General features: G+C 51.6%; 1 protein-coding gene across 2 annotated transcripts in view; it reads right to left on the bottom strand.

The window, feature by feature from the left end:
* Nucleotides 1–17,925, bottom strand: part of CDC42BPB (CDC42 binding protein kinase beta) — a 114,584-nt gene that overhangs the window by 14,497 nt on the left and 82,162 nt on the right. For both annotated transcript variants that reach the window (XR_013827254.1, XM_079914237.1), the window contains exons 14-27: nt 16,655–16,765; nt 15,142–15,386; nt 14,932–15,037; nt 14,434–14,558; nt 13,873–13,978; nt 11,212–11,360; nt 10,801–10,895; nt 8,871–8,950; nt 5,200–5,289; nt 4,814–4,891; nt 3,111–3,216; nt 2,316–2,452; nt 1,634–1,773; nt 357–438 (exon numbers count right to left, since the gene is read on the bottom strand). Coding sequence is in view for 1 of the 2 variants with exons in the window: in XM_079914237.1 (XP_079770363.1) it covers nt 357–438; nt 1,634–1,773; nt 2,316–2,452; nt 3,111–3,216; nt 4,814–4,891; nt 5,200–5,289; nt 8,871–8,950; nt 10,801–10,895; nt 11,212–11,360; nt 13,873–13,978; nt 14,434–14,558; nt 14,932–15,037; nt 15,142–15,386; nt 16,655–16,765 (1,650 nt within the window). In the remaining variant the exon portion in view is untranslated. The remainder of the gene's footprint in view (nt 1–356; nt 439–1,633; nt 1,774–2,315; nt 2,453–3,110; nt 3,217–4,813; nt 4,892–5,199; nt 5,290–8,870; nt 8,951–10,800; nt 10,896–11,211; nt 11,361–13,872; nt 13,979–14,433; nt 14,559–14,931; nt 15,038–15,141; nt 15,387–16,654; nt 16,766–17,925) is intronic.

The raw sequence follows: 17,925 nt of genomic DNA, 5'->3' as shown, positions 1-17,925 counted from the left end.
GTGCAGAGCAGGTCCGTTACCCAGTACGGGGAGGGGGACGGGCGACACGGGACACATCGACAGGTGTGAAGGATCTGGAGAAACGGGAGGTCCGCTCTGGATGTGCGCGAGCCCCTTGCTACAAGACAAGGAAATGCTCACAACACTCCTTTCACTTTAACCACATGGATTTTTTCTTTTCTTTTCTTTTTTTTTTTTGGCCGCACCACGTGGCATTCGGGATCTTAGTTCCCCAACCACGGATTGAACCTGTGCCCCCTGCAGGGGAACTGCGGAGTCTTAACCACTGGGGAAGTCCCCCTACGGACTTTTTATCATTAATGAAACGTCTCTAAAAAATCGGAAAGAAAACATACCCTGAATATACACGGAATATCTCGGCGTGAAGCGTGTATGACGTCTGAAGCCAGGACTGAGCTCACAGAGAACTCTTCATCTCTGGTAAGAAATAACACATTCAGAATATCAGAAAAGAGGCACGCACACAGGACTCTGTCCTCCACCCTTTAGGAACGGTATGAAAAAGGATACTTTCTAGAATACAAGGGAGGCTCCTCGCCTCCACCAGGATAAGAAAATGCTTATAATGACAAAGGCAACAAACAAAAGACAAGAATCTTGCATGCGTTTCAATGATTACGGATGACTGAGAATAAAACCACCTTCCTGAGTCACACTGTTCTATACTGTGCCAGACTGTTCCACAGGTACAAACATACCACCTCTTTGCTTTGGCCTGTACCTGGCTATAAACGGGAATAAAATGTGCTGAGATAACCACGGAATCACCTCCAGTTCGCTCTAAACCCTGGGCTACGGGCAGCGTTTCATCTCAGGACACCTGCCAGCGGTCTCGTCACTGCTGGGCCAGGGGCACACCTGTGTGCAGCGAGGGGTGAGCAGGGTCGCCCGGGGCCGCTCCCACATTGCAGGTGCCCAGCTGCTCACCCCTGCCCGTGGGCCCCCCGAAGACCGATGCTGGAGAACGAAGCTCCAGGCCAGGCCCTAGCCCCGGACACGTGCCATGCTGTGTGGCACTGGGGGTGGGTGACAGAGGGACGGGCACTCCACCTTGTGAGGAGAGGACGTGGCAGCAGCGACAGTAGCTCCGCTCGCCAGGCTCTGAGCTAAGCACACCCTGTCTATTCACTTGCTTAATTAATCTTCCCAACAACCCTAGGACCTCACGACGTTGCTATTATGTCCATTTCAGAGTTAACCACAGAGAAGGTGGGGAGGGAAGGGTGCTGTGCCTTTTTGTATGTGGATGGCAGGAAGGCATCTGACTAGAGATGGAAGCCCTAAGAGACGGTGCCACTCAGCAAACGCTGTGGCCACACGAAGACAAGGGCTCACGAGGACAGAGCACAGACCACCTCAGGCTGTCAGTGTGTCTCGGGGATCTTTTCTACTTGTTCTTGGGTACGTATTAGATGCCTATTTGGCAAATCTTTCAGGGCAAAAACATTCACAGCAGGAAAGTTTCTAGCAGGCACCTGTTTTTGGAGCTGCCCAATAACTAAGGGCGTGAAGGTAGAAATGGGGTTAAAGGCTACCAGGCAACAAACTCTCATTCTCAGACATGTAAGTCAAGTAAACCTCCTAGAACGAGGATCGACTACACCACACTGACCTGAGGTCTAGGACTTGGCTGGCCACGACGCCAGGCTGGGTGGACTTGCCCTCGGGCAGATCGTACAGAAAGAGCTTGCAGTCACAGACCACTGCGTAGGCCCGCTGCCACCCCTTCTTCACCCCGGTCGGCTTGGGGACCTGCAGATCAAAGTAACCATGTTCCTCTGGGCCGGACAACGGCAAGTGGAGGCGGCTGCTGTGCAGTGGTCGCTCCTAGCTGCTGCACGGCCAGTCCAGGCTGGGCCCAGGATGACTCGGGCAGTGCTGGGGAGGGGCTCTGCCCATGACAGAAGGTGGCGCAGGGGACAGTGCAGACAGCTCAACGAATGGGTGTGCTCACAGCAGACAGGGAGCAGCATGGAATGCCCACAGCAGACGGGGAGCAGCGTGGAATGCCGGGCCGGGCACAGCGCCTTCAAATGGCACTTGGCTTTGAAACCTTAAGTGCATCAGCCCAGGACGTGGGGAAGAGAGGCCCCAGCTGATGCTGAGTGTGTTTCTGGGGCGGGGGGTCCCTCAGGACCCCAGGAGGGGAGGGCTCCCAGGACCAGAGGGCTCCCAGGACCGGCATGTGGGTCGCTTCATGCAGCAAAGGGACCAATTTCCAGGGTAGCTGGGCAAGGCCGTGGGTCACCAGGCTGGGTCGCCTGCCTGGGCAGGCAGCGGGGGGAACGTCCTACCTTTACGTAGCCCTTGTAGGCTGTTCCTATGCCTCTCTGTACGTCCACACCAAGAGGCCGCTTGGACTGCTCGGGGGGTATGGGGCACACCTGGGGAGCGCTGTCCTTGCAAGACACGTGACAGGCAAATGAGCACACTGCGAAAGCACAGAACACACTGTCACACCTGCGCCCCCACAGCAGCAGTCGCCTCAGGCGTGCGTGGCGCCCCAGGAAGGAGACGGCTTTAGCGCAGTTCCTACAACGCTCAGGTGCGCTGGCATCGGGCAACGCTTCCACACACTCACGAGCACCCGCTGGGGGGCTGGCGCCTGTGCTCGGGGGCTCCGGCCCCAGGCTCGTCACAGTTCTCACCGCGGGACCTCGGCTGGCCTCGCATGCCCGCCCAGCCCCAGCGCAGGGCAAGACCACAACACAGAGGCCTAAAATGCTAACAATGACAAACTAGCAGAAAAGAGACCAGACAGTGGTGCGTATCTCTAAATGACTTGATAGTGGAAGATCGTAAAGTTCTTCTTACTCTCTGCTTTTCCTCATCCTGCAGGAGAACGGATGTGGACGGGACGTGGATGTTACCTTTTGTAACAAACAAGGACCAACAGACACCCTGGTCACCCCAGAGCAGCGCGCTGTCCACTGCAGCATGATCTCAACTCAGAGACCTTCACCGAGCACTTGTAAAGCCAGAGAAGGAGCATGTGCCCTGGGCCCCTCACGGCTAGGCTGCCCTTGGCCTTGCCGGCCTTCACCGTGACTCCCACGCCCGGCCCCTCTTGGCTCGCAGGCCGCACTCACCCTCACAGGCGTAGCCCTGGCGGATCAGCCCCACCATCAGGGAGGTGCAGTGGCTGCACTGCGTGGGGCTAGAGAAGGACTTGATGCTGAACTGGTGCGCTTTCGGCTGCAGGAAGAAAGTCAAGGTGGTGAGACATGGGCGGTGGGGACCGGGGACATGTCTGCTTGTAACCAAGCGTTCCAACAACTGCAGCGCACCCTGGAAAAGCTGAGCCACACGCTTTCACCACGACGTGCGCGGCTCCCGGCGTGACCCCACGCATGGAGCCTGAGCCAGAAAATGAGTCCACACGTGCAGCCTTCAGTGAGGACCCTCGCCGCCCACACCAGCGACGCTGGCCGGGCTGGGGCGCCGTGGTGACTCGAGCCCCTTGCCTGCCAGAGGCTCTGGGGCTGGCCTGGGCCGTGTTTTGGAGTGGGCTGCCACCCACAGCAGCTTGTTTCTCCCGGCAAGAGTCTGGAAAGACCCAATGCTCCTTGTCGGGAGAACAGACACAGGACGCCACCGACAACGGAATGAGAAGCCCAGCCAGCGTCCATGAAGCTTAACACGGCAAATGAAAGGATTCATTTCAGGGGCACGTGAAGATGTGGAACCATTTGTAGGAAGCAAGGGAGTGACCAACACAAAATCCAGAGAGCAGTCTGATCCCTGAGTCCACGAGAATCGCAGTCCAAAAGCCAAGCCGTTAGCTGGTCTCAAACAAAATCAAGCCCCCATCTCTAGCTGGCATGGCTGTCTGTGACTGAAGCCTTAAAAAAGACCATGTCTACGTTAAAGAAAAAAGAACATCTAGTACGTAAGGCCAGACACCTGCTAAGCTTGAAACCAGGGCCCTGTCACACCTCGAAGCCATGACCTACGCTGAACCCGGGCGTACTGACGGCACAGCTCTCCAAGATACGTTTACGAACAAGACAAGTTAGGAAGCTGCACACTGAGCAGAATTCCATTCACGCGGAGGAAGCAGTGCCTCCCATAAACCACGTGGACCTCTGAGGCCCAAAGTGCAGCCAGACAAATGGGAACGAATGTGGGGAAGGGACTTAACGGACACCGAGCGCAGAGTGGTTACCAGTGGACTAGGAAATGCGGTCTGGGGAGTGAAGACAGAGGGCCGGGGAGGTTAAACTCTGAAATCAGCTAATTAAAATGCACTCATGTCTCATTGGTTTAATCAAGAAAACACAGGGGGCTTCCTTGGTGGCGCAGTGGTTAAGAGTCCGCCTGCCAATGCAGGGGACACGGGTTCAAGCCCTGGTCCGGGAAGATCCCACATGCCGCGGAGCAACTAAGCCCATGCGCCACAACTACTGAGTCTGTGCTCTAGAGCCTGCGCGCCACAACTACTGAGCCCGCGTGTCACAACTACTGAAGCCCGTGCACGTAGAGCCGTGCTCTGCAACGAGAAGCCACCACAATGAGAAGGCCGCACACTGCAAGGAAGAGTAGCCCCTGCTCGCTGCAACTAGAGAAAGCCCGCACGCAGCAATGAAGACCCAACGCAGCCAAAAATAAACTAATTAATTAAATATATTTTTTAAAAAAAGTATAGAAAACACAGGGTCCTGATGCTTTCTGGATTACACACTACTCAGAACAAAACATTACTGTGTACGTGAAAATACTAAGTTCGTCTTATTTACACAAAAGTTGTCTAAATCTGAGAAGGCCCCCCGGGGAAGAGCAAGGTCCCTCCTACCTTTGGTCCCGCCAGAGCGAGGGTCTGTGTGGTGGGCAGCGGCACGGTGGGTGGCCTCTGAGGGGCCCGAGTCACGTCCTGGGGGACAAGTGGGGACAAGCGGGGACAGGTGAGCACTGTCCTAGCTCAGCACGCCTCTTACACAGCAGAACTGATTAATAATGAACAGTCCTGCATTTTAATTTACTAGATTGTTGAGACACCTGTCAAAGCAGCCCTCATCTGGCTGATGCTCTGACAGTAATTCTCAAACACAAGCCGGGCTTGGAGTGGCAAGCTGTGAGGCATCAGGGCAGCTTCTGTTCGAGGGCCCGTGAGGCGCGTGGATGTGGGGGCAGGGGGCAGACCGCAGGGCTCTCGGGGCGTCAACAAGGCAATACTCTCACCTCCTGCTGTTCTGTGGTTGCGGCCACAGAGACTGGTGGGGACGCCTCTGGCTTTGGAGCTTGTGTTTCTTGCTCACTAGTTGAGCTGGTCTGTGAAAACAAAGGCAGAGAAATACTGTGGGAATAAAAGAGCTTATTCTGCAGAATTTAGACTCTAACTACATGTTCTTTATTTATAAAGTGCATTTCCTTGGGGACCTAAGGTCCCAGCACTGGTCCTTAGTCCTGGGACGTCCCGCCACGGACCCCACCTCACTCACAGCTGCCCTACCTTCTCCGAGGCCTCTGCCCCCGGCGTTCTAAGGCTGGGGTGGCGACCGCGTGGGAGGGTGGACTCTGACAAGTCACAACAATCGCCAATGGTCTCACGCTCCAACTGCAGCCCGGACCCCCCCACCCTCCGGCCCAGCCATTTAAGGGCAGGAACAGGAGCTGCCAACCCTCTGAGGTCAGTCAGCAGTGATTTTACTGTGCACCCAGGAGCCCTGAGATCAAGCAGCCACGTGCTCCATAACCCCAACTCGGGGATCGAGAAAACGTACTAACGTCAAGAAAGGTCTATGGGGCTTCCCTGGCGGCGCAGTGGTGGAGAGTCCGCCTGCCGATGCAGGGGACACGGGCTCGTGCCCCGGTCCGGGAGGATCCCACATGCCGCGGAGCGGCTGGGCCCGTGAGCCGTGGCCGCTGAGCCTGCGCGTCCGGAGCCTGTGCTCCGCAACGGGAGAGGCCACAGCAGTGAGAGGCCCGCGTACCGCAAAAAAAAAAAAAAAAAAAAAAAAAGTCTATGGACCTGTGACCAGAAGTAGGAATTTCCCTGGAAGCTTTATGACACAGGGAAGTCATGTTCTGTTCTGATAACTCAAGATTCCCAATTTACTCCCACACTTTGAAGCTCAAGCTGCATTCTAAATCCACCTGAAAATGACTTCACATCCATGAGTGTTCCTGATTCTAACGTTTCCTCACCACCAGCAATTACGACTTACACAGATGCACATACACGGTTTACAAAGCTTCATACATGTGACACAGAAGTGGCTGGGTAGGTGCCTACGAGAGCAGTTTACAGCTTGCATTCCGAATCGAAATCCCATTGAACCAAATCAGAGAAGCACTTTCCTGTGGCTGGAATTAATCAGGCTGCTGTCTGGGGAGCCAAATTCAGATGGGAAGGCAGCACATACACAACAACACACACACAGCTGTGTGCTCCAACACCGGAACTCGTAAGCGACTCACAAGGGAAAGGCCAGATCAATTAGCTACAAATGTAAGCAAGTTTCTCCCATATGTAAGGCGCGTTACATGAGTTACAGTTCCATCTTTAGATAAATGAAGGGCAAAAGAACATTAAGTAATTTAATTTTAGCCGTGTAGCAGCCCCACTAGTTTCATTTCGTTGGTTAATTAACAAAAGGATGCGAACGAAGGAGGAGGAGAGGTGCACATCCAATGCCGCTCTGCTGACGTGAGTGAGGGCGCAGGGAGCCGGCGTGGGCAGCGGCCTCCTTCTTCCCAAGAGGCTGGCAGAGAGGAGGAGACAGAGCCCTCGGGTGCGACAGACAGGAGGCACAAAACCATCATTCCCGCCCAATAAAAACTTGCGTGAAAATGTACTGATTCACTCATTGTGGCAAACATTCCTAGCATAAACAGCAAGCTTAATACGGGGAAAGCAGAGGAGAAGCTTCAATCAGACATTTCTCACGTCTGGAAACCCTCCTAGCACACTCAAGACTCTGACCAAGGATTGTTTTCTTTCCATCAGTAAGTGTCCTTCCTACTTAAATCACAGGGTAGTGAGGGACTAAAGCATGAAAATGGCAGGGGTGCTGGCTGCACAGGATGAGGTTCAGAGGTCAGAACCCCTGCCGCCGCGCTGAAACCGCTCCGCTGGCCGCCCACGGAGATGCAAGGTCTGAGCCAGAAACCACCTGCCGCCTCACGGATCGCTATGCTGTCCACTAGTTTTACAGAAAAGCCACTGCTGTCCGCACCTCCCCCCATTAACAACCCCAGTCTTTGCTTCTCGGGAGTCTGTATCTGCCCCGACGACGGTGTCTGGCTGTGCAGGGCCAGGAGGAGGCACCAGGCTGAGCAGCGGCAGGTTCTGCACGTACCGCGGTTGTAAACGGTTGCATGTATTTGCCTCTTAAAAACTGAGGACTTCAGGGAAAAGGCAGCATCACAAATTTGATTTAAAAAACCCTCTTGACAGGTGAATGTAAACAGGTGTGTGCCCAGAATGGTGGGGGCAACACAGATCCGCCTGGATTTCCTAACGACTGATCTAGGCAAGGATCACGGTCGTCCGCTAACCCACGGGGACCGCTGATTGCTCCCAGGGCCCTTCCCGGGGTGGGGTCTCGTCTGACAGACACCACCTCCACCTAAGGGTCAAGAAGCTTAGCGTCCCCGGTGCTGAGCAAACTGGCCTCCACTCACGGGGAGAACACAGCATCTCCCAAGCAGAGTTCACATCAAGATGTTCAACCCACATCTAATCGAGGGGAAGAGTGGAGGCCTTCTACAAGAGAGCTGGTTTGCACACTACAAGAACATCAATGTTATAAGACACGAAGTGGGGGGTGGGGGGACAGGGGCACAGCTCCAGATTAGAGCAGACCAAAGACACACGAGCTCTGGCTCCTGAGCTGGAGGGAAGGCAGCTGTGCGCTGCGGCATCAGTGCAAACCATCCCCGCGTGGTGACGGCACTGTGGATACGCAGGGGAACGTCTTCAACTCAGGAAAGAAACGCTGCAGTACTGAGTGTATTAGGGGTCATGATGCCTGCAACCCACACTCAAATAGCTCAGGGGAAAAAGGTCCATGTGCATGTGGGGAGAGAGAGAGAGAGAGAGAGCAAGTGCAGCAACATGCCAGGTGAGAGATACATATGTTCACTGTACTATTCTTTCAACTTTCCTGCAGGTTTAAAATTTTCTAATAAAAAGTTAGAAAACAAAAGCAATGGCAAACACATCAGAAGTCCCATTAATGAGATTTCCTTTCACTAGCTTCCCGTTGCGGCTTGCTTTACGGGGCTGCTGGGAAGGGCCTATCCCTGCAGTTTTGCAGAGACCGTCCTGCCTCCACAGAGTGATGTGAAGAATGCGCAGCTGAAGAGGAGGGAAGCGGGATCCACTCAGACCAGCAGCCACTCCCGAAGCTGGAGGGGCTGCTCTGGGTTCCTCCTGTCCGGGGCGGGTCTCCCTGAGCAGAGGCGATGAACTCCAGCACCAGGACCGCAACAGGGGCCCGGGCCGGACTATTCTTGCAAGCCACCCACCTCCGCCCCGGCGAGGCTGCACCGTACTGAAACGGGAACATGACCGGCTCATTCTTCACCGTGAGAACTTGTGGTTTAAAAACTGCCTGAAATATTCAGCACACAGGCAGAGGCCGGTGTGGACTTCCTCCCGGAAGATGCCAAGAACTCTCTTACCCTCCACCTAACTTGAGGGGCCTCTCTGTGAACGCCTCAAACACCCTAACTGCTTCCAACTGTACACGTTTAGCCCCTGGTCAATTGCAGGATCAGCATAGCTGAGCTAAACCGCCCGGGGCCAATGTACTGTGGGTTTGCGGCCCTGCAGGTAGTCAAATCACAGTAACTGATTTCTAACTCTTCATCAATTCATCTGTCACTGTAAAAAAACAATTACTTACTCTAAACGTCAGATCGTGCGCAAGAGGTGCAGTGTTGAAGTACTCAAAAATGGAATCCTGAAAATCTGGAAGCTTGAGTCCTGTGAGAACAAAACGAGGCCAGTCAAGGTAAAAAACTTAAGATGCAAAGACCCAGTGTCACCGAGATATCAATTCTGTCAGTTAATGATAAATCTGAGAGAGTAACCGAGGAAAACTATCCGGAAATCTCTAAAAATGGGGGGGGGGGGGGAGGAGACCTACCAGATGCTAAAGCAGATTCACTGAAGCATCTCTAACTAGAATCGGGGGGCATCGCCCATGGACAATGAGCAGGGGAGAAAATCCAGGAAGAGCCCCCGCACCCACGGTAATGAAATCTCAGCTATGGTAAGACCCACATCTGAAATCAGTAGCGAGGGGAAGTTTTTAATAACTGGTACTGGACAACTAACTAGCCACAGGAAAAAGATAAAACGGGGTCCGGCCCTCAAACTGTACATCATAGTAAATTCCAGATAAGTCAGTAATCTAAATGTTAAAAGTGAGACTATGCAAGCATCAAAGGAAGACATGGGCGAATTACTTGAGCAACTGGGGACATGGGGGTATTGCCCTGTAACTCAAAAAAGGGAAAAAACTGATAAATTTGACACACACAAGTTAAAAAACAATAAAAATACCTTACGCTTGGCAAAACAAAAATAACAACAGCAAAAAACCATGATAAACAAGGACAAACTAGGAAAAATATTTGCAACTTCTGTCAAACAGAAGGTTCTAGTCCTCAATATATAGAAAGCTTCTAAGAAAAAGCCACAACCTGAATTATAAAAAATGGGCAGAAAACACAGATACATAAGTCACCAGAATAAGAAATACAAACAGCCCTCAAACACATGGAAAGGTGTGCAGTCTGGCTCATAATAAGAAAAAATGCAAACGCGGTGCTACTTCTCACCCATTCAGAGTAAGATCACACTTTGTAGGCGAGGCCCTGGGGCAGGAACGCTCGCCTGCACTGTGGCGGAGACACAAATGCACAAGCGTCGGAGCAGAATCCAGCACAGCTGAGGCTAAGTGTATGCGTGCTTAACCTCTGACTGGCAATCCCACTTCTGGAAACCTAGCCCCAAAATGCACGGACAGAAACAGAAAACGCTAATATGCACACGGCTACTCACCGCAGCACTCTGTGATAGCAAGAGACCAGAATAGCCCAACACCCAGCAGGGTGCTGTGCTGTGCTGGGCGAAGGGTCCGGGACCAGCTGAGGGCTGTGGCCTCGCCTGAGCACAGAACAGAGCAGGGCAGGCCTTTGTGAAGTCATGGGGGACACAACTGTCTAATTATACAGCTACAGGTATTTGCTTTATATTTTCAAGGTGAAACAAAGGAAGAATAAACCAAAAACTGTGGCTACCTTTGGAGAAGGCATCTTTGAACAAACTCTACTTCAGAATTTGGACTTTGGAATTATGCTAAGTGCTTTCTTTATGTAACTAAAAACTATTAAACCTAAAAGAAATGAAATGTAAAATAAAACCATTTCATTAAAAAAGGTTTGTATTTAAATCATTCAGGGGCTTCCCTGGGCGGCGCAATGGTTAAGAATCCACCTGCCAATGCAGGGAACACAGGTTCGAGCCCTGGTCCGGGAAGATCCCACATGCCGTGGAGCAAATAAGCCCGTGCGCCACAACTACTGAGCCTGCGCTCTAGAGCCCGTGAGCCACAACTACTGAAGCCCACGTGCTGCAAGCCACAACTACTGAAGCCCATTGTGCTCTGCAACAATGAGAAGCCACCGGGATGAGAAGCCCACGCACTGCAATGAAGAGTAGCACCCCCTCTCAGCAACTAGAGAAAAGCCTGTGCACAGCAACGAAGACCCAATGCAGCCAAAAATAAATTAAAAACAAAAAATTCAGACGCGTTGATTCTAATTTACCAGTATCTGCTCTAAACTTTTCTTCCATCTTCTTCTTCAAAATTTCCATTTCTTCTAATAATTCTCTATTCTTGGCTTCGGAATCCTTTAGTTTGCTAAAATAAAAAATAAACAGCTTTAAGTGCCCAGAGCCCATGTCATCTCTGTGCTGGCTCAGAGAGTGTCAAGATGTTGGGGGGTGGGGGGAGGGTGTTTAACCCAGGTGCCTGGGAAAGCGGCAGGGCAGGCACGACAAGTACCCCTGTTCATACACGTCAAAACTGCAGACTCTCATGCTCTCATTTTTTCCTTAAAACACTAATAAGCACAGCCCCCAGGAGGTGAAGCGCTCCCACATACCCGCGCACCTATAGGTCCGACTGAGCACCGACTAAGTGCCCGCCCCCGGGTGGCCCAAGGCCCCGCAGGCACCTTTCAAAGGAGAGATTCATGTCCTTGACCTTCCTCAGCTCCTCCTGGACGAGCTGTTTGGCCCGGATCTCCGCCTCTAGAGCTGACTGCAGTTCCAGGCGTGCAGACATGTCCAGCTTCTGACTACGGCGAACTTTCCAAAGGGGATCCTGTAGAGATCAGTTCAAATATTAAAAATACATTCTTAAGCTATTTACTTGTTTAACAAAATTAATGCTAACAAATAAGTAATTCATCTTCTTTTAATCTTAAGCTTTTATTATATTTAAGTATCAACTCTCAGATGTTAAAGTCCATGGGATCCAATTTTAGTGTTGTGACTTTTTTCTTAGAGGTCTTCTAGAGAATAAAATTGACGGGTTTTTTTTCTCTAAGAATAAAACTGACCCTGCAGTGTGATTTCTACAGGGCTCCGCTACACTCTTCTACAAATTTAAGTTACATTCTAGGATCACAGTTACCTTATTTTTCCTACGTCTTGAAACGTTGTGCTATTTCATCATCTTAGTAACTATGTCATTACTCATCAGTTATTCCTACCTATGATAAAACACTAAAATAATAACAGAAAGGAAGAATGCTGTAATGACCTAGAAGGTTGAAGCCATAGTGAAATAAACCAGCTTGAGGACAGCATTCTTCCATTTTCTTATTGAGCTGTCTAATGTATCTCACCGACTTTCAAGAGCATAAGAGAAATCTGAAGAGATTATCTTGCGGACTTTTTCTTAAGGCTTTCACTGAATACGGTTAAGAATTCTTCATTTTTCCTCCGTAACAAGAAAGAGGAGAAAACGGAGTGAGAGAGATGGCTCACAAGCAGAAGAGTGTACGGAGGAGCGGGCAGGGCTCCATCTAGCGGTGACAGCGGGACCGATAAGCTGAGAGAAGGCTCAGGGGATCACATCCTAGGGGAACTTTCTCAAGAATGGATAAGTGAACAGACAACACATTTCTAAGGACAATACACTTCTAAGGACATTCTCATCCAGTTAGTCCTTCAACACGAAGAACTACCCACACTGTATTTTGCAACAAGAATCTCAACGGGGGCTTCCCTGGTGGCGCAGCGGTTAAGAGTCCGCCTGCCAATGCAGGGGACACGGGTTCAATCCCTGGTCCGGGAAGATCCCACATGCCGTGGAGCAACTAAGCCCGTGTGCCACAACTACTGAGCCTGTGCTCTAGAGCCTGCGAGCCACAACTACTGGAGCCCACATGCCAAAACTACTGAATCCTGTGTGCCTAGAGCCCATGCTCTGCCACAAGAGAAGCCACCACACCACAACGAAGAGTAGCCTCCGCTCGCCCCAACTAGAGAAAGCCCACGCATAGCAACGAAGACCCAACGCAGACAAAAATTAATAAATAAATTAAAAAAAAAACTCAACAATCCCATTTTGCTAAAAGGACATATTCTTTCATCTTTTATGAGGTTTGTGCACAAACTTTATTTAATGCAGTTTATAAATGCCAGTGTACTTGTAAACATGACTGGAAGAAAAGAGAAAAACAGAAACAAAAAAATTTACTGCTCATTCTAATTGGTGTTTGTAAATGTAAAAATGAAAATGTTCTCCAATCATGGAGCGAAGAACACAGCGGTAGTTTTTCTTTCAATAAAATTATGAGCTGTCCCTGTTTTCAAAAGTATTGTGTTCTGGACATTCCTGGTGGCACAGTGGTTAAGAATCCACCTGCCGATGCAGGGGACACAGGTTCGAGCCCTGGTCCGGGAAGATCCCACATGCCGTGGAGCAACTAAGCCCGTGCGTCACAACTACTGAGCCTGCGCTCTAGAGCCACAACTACTGAAGCCCGCACGCCTAGAGCCCATGCTCCACAACAAGAGAAGCCCGCGCACCACAACCAAGAGTAGCCCCTGCTCACCTCAACTAGAGAAAGGCCGCACGCAGCAACGAAGACCCAACACAGCCAAAAATAAATAAATAAATAAAAACAAAATAAAAAATGTATTGTGTTTTGGTGACAGAAGCGCAAGAAGAGTGAGAGGTCAAGGATAAGCTGGAACCTATCAGAGACGGACTCCTGAGGTTCAGCGTCTACAAGCCGCACGTGCTCCAGGCCCTGTGGGACGGGGGCCAGCAGTTCAGTCCACCCAAAAGTACTGGCCCCCCAACCTTGGTAAACATACCTTCAAACCAGGAAAACATGGAATAAAACTGTGCGTTCACTAAGTTTAATTCTAGCCAGAATCCTAATGAAGTTTTGTTCCTCTTCACCTTTATTCTGACTTTGTGAATTATTCACAAAGTAACTCACACATGTGTATTTTAACAAGGGTAAATGGTGGAGGAGAGAAGGGGGCGCGAGCTGCTGCACGGGGACCAGCACCACCAGCCCAGCGCTCAGAGTCACACAGGCTGCTGGACAGACGGACAGACCTACACACTAATAAAGCAAACCTCCTCGACGGCAGAATCCCATCCTGCTAAGTTAAGACTGCACCACAGAGCCTGCTACTCAACAGTGATTTGCTAAATGAATGAATGGTATCAAAGTAATCTGTGATCTCCTGACGCCCAACAAGATGCCAGCCACACAGAAGCCTCCCACGTCACTGAATTACCTGCACGTTCACATTTGGAGCCACCTATGATCCCCCAGCAACAGAAGTGCGCATTTCAGACCCAGACCTACCAGTGTCCTTGACCCCAGGCTGGAGCTCCTCAGCGCCTCGAGTTCTTCGGTCATCTTCGAAGCCAAGGCCTGAAGATAGCCCCGGGCATCCTTCTCGTCGCTGACCCTGGAGGGGAACAGCCATCCCGTGAGCCAGAGGTGCCCACCACCCCTCCTCAGGACACGGCGGCCCAATGCCATGTCACCCTCCAACACCCGTGACGAGCCCACACCCTGTTAGGGGAGGCCAGTCCCAGCTCGCTCTCTGGGGCTCCTGGGCCTTCGTGCAGCCGTGCTTCCCAGAAGCTCTGCCTCCGTTTCAGCCAGGACATGCGGGGCGGGGACCAGCACGACCCACACCCTCGGGGACTTGGTGGTGCTGTTTCTCCACCTTCAGTCCAATATCATGATCACGGGACAGAACTGCTGCCCCCAGACGGTACCGATTTGGGGGAAACAGGCAAGATCTGTAGGGTTAGACCTCAGAGACACAGTGTGAGGTGTGAAGGAGGAGGTGGCAGCTGGGGAAACCACGATGGGGGCGCCAGCTGGGCCGCACCGCGGGGCTCGCCGTGCACGTACCACTGAATGATTTCCGCGATCTGGGCTTCCCAGTGGGCAACCGACTCCTTCTTGGCTGCCAGATCCTGCAGGTCATCCTCCAGCTGTCTGTTCTGAGCTGTGAGTTTATCCACAAAGGAACAAAGCTGAAATTAAACAATTGTAACACACAACTCATTACTGGGCATCCTCAGCATTATGAAAACTACAAGTCCTTTTGAATTTTGAAAGTTTTCTTTAATCGTTATGAGAGTTTCCCAAACGAAGTTTCCAATGTGGACTTTCTGATCATATCAAACTTAAGTCACGTTTCAATACGAATCTTAACATCAAAGTGATTAGAGCTACTGGTTTCAGGTAATTAGCAGCTTGTAACCAAATGAAAACATCCCACTTAAAAGATCAAACATATTATTACTTCACTTAAAAATTAAAATACTTAAAACACCAAACTTCTAAGACTCAAGAACGAAAAAATTACAGCATCCACAAAGTAACGGTTCAGATCCTTTAAATCACCTTTTCGTTTTCTGCAGTTAATTTCTTGTTTTCCTCAAGCAGCATCGCCCTTTCTCGTTCGTACTTGTCTTTGACTGTGCCCACGGCCTCCTCCATCTCACTGTGCCTGAGAAGGCAGGAGAGATTTTAGGGGTTCCTGACTTTGCCAACGCTCCTCCCCGGGCCCGGCGCAGCCCGAGGCCTCTGCGCCGCGGGGCTGTGCGGACTCACCGCTCACGTTTGGACTTCTCTAACTTGTCCTTCAGCACCAGGACCTCCTTCTGCAGGGCCAGCTGCTGGCTTTCAGAGTCGTGCACCTCTTTCTTCACATTCTTCACCTCCAGCACGTGGGAGGCCTCGCGTCTCACCAATTCCTCTTCATAAAACAGGACTTTCTTCTCAAGCTCAGATTTTATCTTGGAAATCTCCTGCTGATGTTCTAAGGCGGCACCTGGCCCACGGCCTCCTTGCTTCATCTGAAGATAAAGGTTGGAATAAATTACAAATCTCTGCGCCCTCCTCGAGGCTCAGGCATCACCCCGACCACGGCAGACACTTGCAAGCGCTTCTTCCTCTGCCCTGCCAACAGACACCGGTCCTTCTAACAGCTGCAGGGCAGGCTTTGGTGGGGGCGGGGGTGTGTGTGTGTGTCTGCCCTGGGAGGGGTAAGCCCAGATCTGCCTGAGACCCAGAGGCTCCGTCTCACACTCTGATACGAATGGTTCTCAAGGTCTCCTCACGCTGTCCGTTCATTCACGCAACAATATTCTCTGGAGGGCTGACCGTGTGCCAGGCACCCTCCTGCTAACAGGGTCACACGGGGTGGTGACGTGGGAAGTGAGCCATCAGGCTAGGAAGGTCTTCATCACGGGGGAGGCGGGGGCTCAGCCAGGGCAGAGGCACTGAGTGAGGGGAGTGGGGGGACAAGCTGCAAGTGTCTGAAGAACAGGAGGAATCGGGGGGCACGAGGGAGGAGGTCAGGGTTATTCGAGCGCTGCGGGAAGCCATCAGAGGGCATTAACGACATGACGAGCTTTGACTTTGGTGTAACGAGCTGCTGTGTGGAGAGCAGACTGCAGAGGGCACAGAAAGGGACGGGGAGACGCAGTCACAGGCCGCCGAGTCCGGGCAAAAGGTGTTGCCCGTGGAAGCAAATACGACGGGGAGAAGCTGACACCTCGGGGATGTGTACTGGGGGGACAGGCCAGGTGTGAGGGCGAGAGAAGACCCATCGTCTGCATTTCACAGAGGAAACCCAGGCTCAGAAAGTGGAGTCCCGGATCTGAAGTCTCGCCAAGCCCATGAGGAGCCACTACAGCCCTCCCCCGCTCCCCCGCCCCTCCCCAGCCACCCCACTGCCCCTGGCCCTGGACGAGGGCCCCAGGCCATCAGCCCGGCTCTTCCACTGCCAGCAGCAGGACATGGGCTGTAAGCTTTTACAGAAACTGACTCCACCGAATTTAGAAACCCAGACACAGAGAAAGCATGAGGCGTCAGTTTGCTAGGGCTGGCTCTAGACTGCCGGAAACATTTACACAAGGAAAGAAACGAAGGAACCTGGTTTTTAAAGGTGAGAAGCTCCCATAAGCTTTACATCGCGTTCCCGGCCCCCCGCCGCCCCCGCCCCACGCCAGGTCTTGTTGGAGCCCTGACAAGCGCATCGTTTAAGGTGACTCCCGCCCGGCAGCCGCTAAGGATAAGAGTCTGCTCTCTCAGTAAGAATAAAGACCTAACCGAGCACTACCTTGAGGGCTTCAAGCTCACTTTCTATTTGCTTGGAGAAGTTCTCGCTGTGCTCACGCAGCTTGCGCTCCTTGGAGGCCTCGGCCACGGCGTCCTCAAGCTGAGCTTCCAGCTAAGGAAGGAGAACAGCACTTTTTATCAACACAAACCAGCTGCACTGCGGCAGCTAGACCTTTACCCAGAAGGAACTCTAAGCGAACGAAACCTTGTAACTCTTCGCTCTTCATCAGATTTTGATCATAAAGTAAAGGCTGAGAAATACACTTCAGGACTTAACTGGAATGGCTGGTTAGTAATAAAACAAGTTTAAATTCTAATTTAAATTGATACTTTGAAACTATATTTCAAGAAAAGATACCAGTTTGTGAAAACAAATACTCCAATACCTGTAGGATACAGGTTCGGGGTTTTTTGTTTGTTTGTTTGTTTTTTAATTTTACTTATTTATTTTTGGCTGTGTTGGGTCTTCGTTGCTGCCCGCGGGCTTTCTTTAGTTGTGGTGAGCAGGGGCTACTCTTTGTTGCAGTGCGTGGGCTTCTCATTGCGGTGGCTTCTGTTGTTGTGGAACACGGGCTCTAGGCGTGCGGGCTTCAGTAGTTGTGGCTTGCGGGCTCAGCAGTTGCGGCTCGCGGACTCCAGAGCGCAGGCTCAGTAGTTGTGGCGCACGGGCTTATTTGCTCCGCGGCATGTGGGATCTTCCCAGGCCAGGGCTTGAACCTGTGTCCCCTGCATTGGCAGGCGGATTCTTAACCACTGCGCCACCAGGGAAGTCCCAGATTCATTTTTTTTTAATGGAAGACTTGAAACATACACAAAAGTAGATAGAGTGGTATAATGAAGCCCATGTGCCATGACCCGACATCAAGAGGTAGCACCCTGGGCCTGCTTCAGCTGCATGGCTATTCCCCAATCATTTTAAAGCAAACCCCAGACACAGTATCATTTCACCCAGAACTGGAATGGTCATGCTTAATTAGGGGTTCACTACAAAGAGTTACAGTTGGCTAGAACTACAAATGTACTGGGGTTGCAAAATCAACTGTCTAAGAAGAAAACAAACAGGCATTCTGAGGCCGAAGGACAAAGAGCCCTGGACATGAAGGAACAGGAGCACATGCTCTGCGCCTCCCACTCAGTTTACCGAGTAAACCCAACAGAATGTTAAAGGAAGGGTTGTGGGCAACGTGTTGCCTGTTGGTAACAGAACGTTTGAAATCATCTCGGGCAGCAGTTCAAAGTGGGGTCCTGAGGCCCTTTCAGGGTCTGCAAGGC

Source organism: Stenella coeruleoalba (assembly GCF_951394435.1).
Source record: "Stenella coeruleoalba genome assembly, chromosome: 2".
Taxonomy (NCBI): domain Eukaryota; kingdom Metazoa; phylum Chordata; class Mammalia; order Artiodactyla; family Delphinidae; genus Stenella; species Stenella coeruleoalba.
Note: the sequence above shows the minus strand (reverse complement) of the source record. Positions and strands in the feature narration are given on the sequence as shown.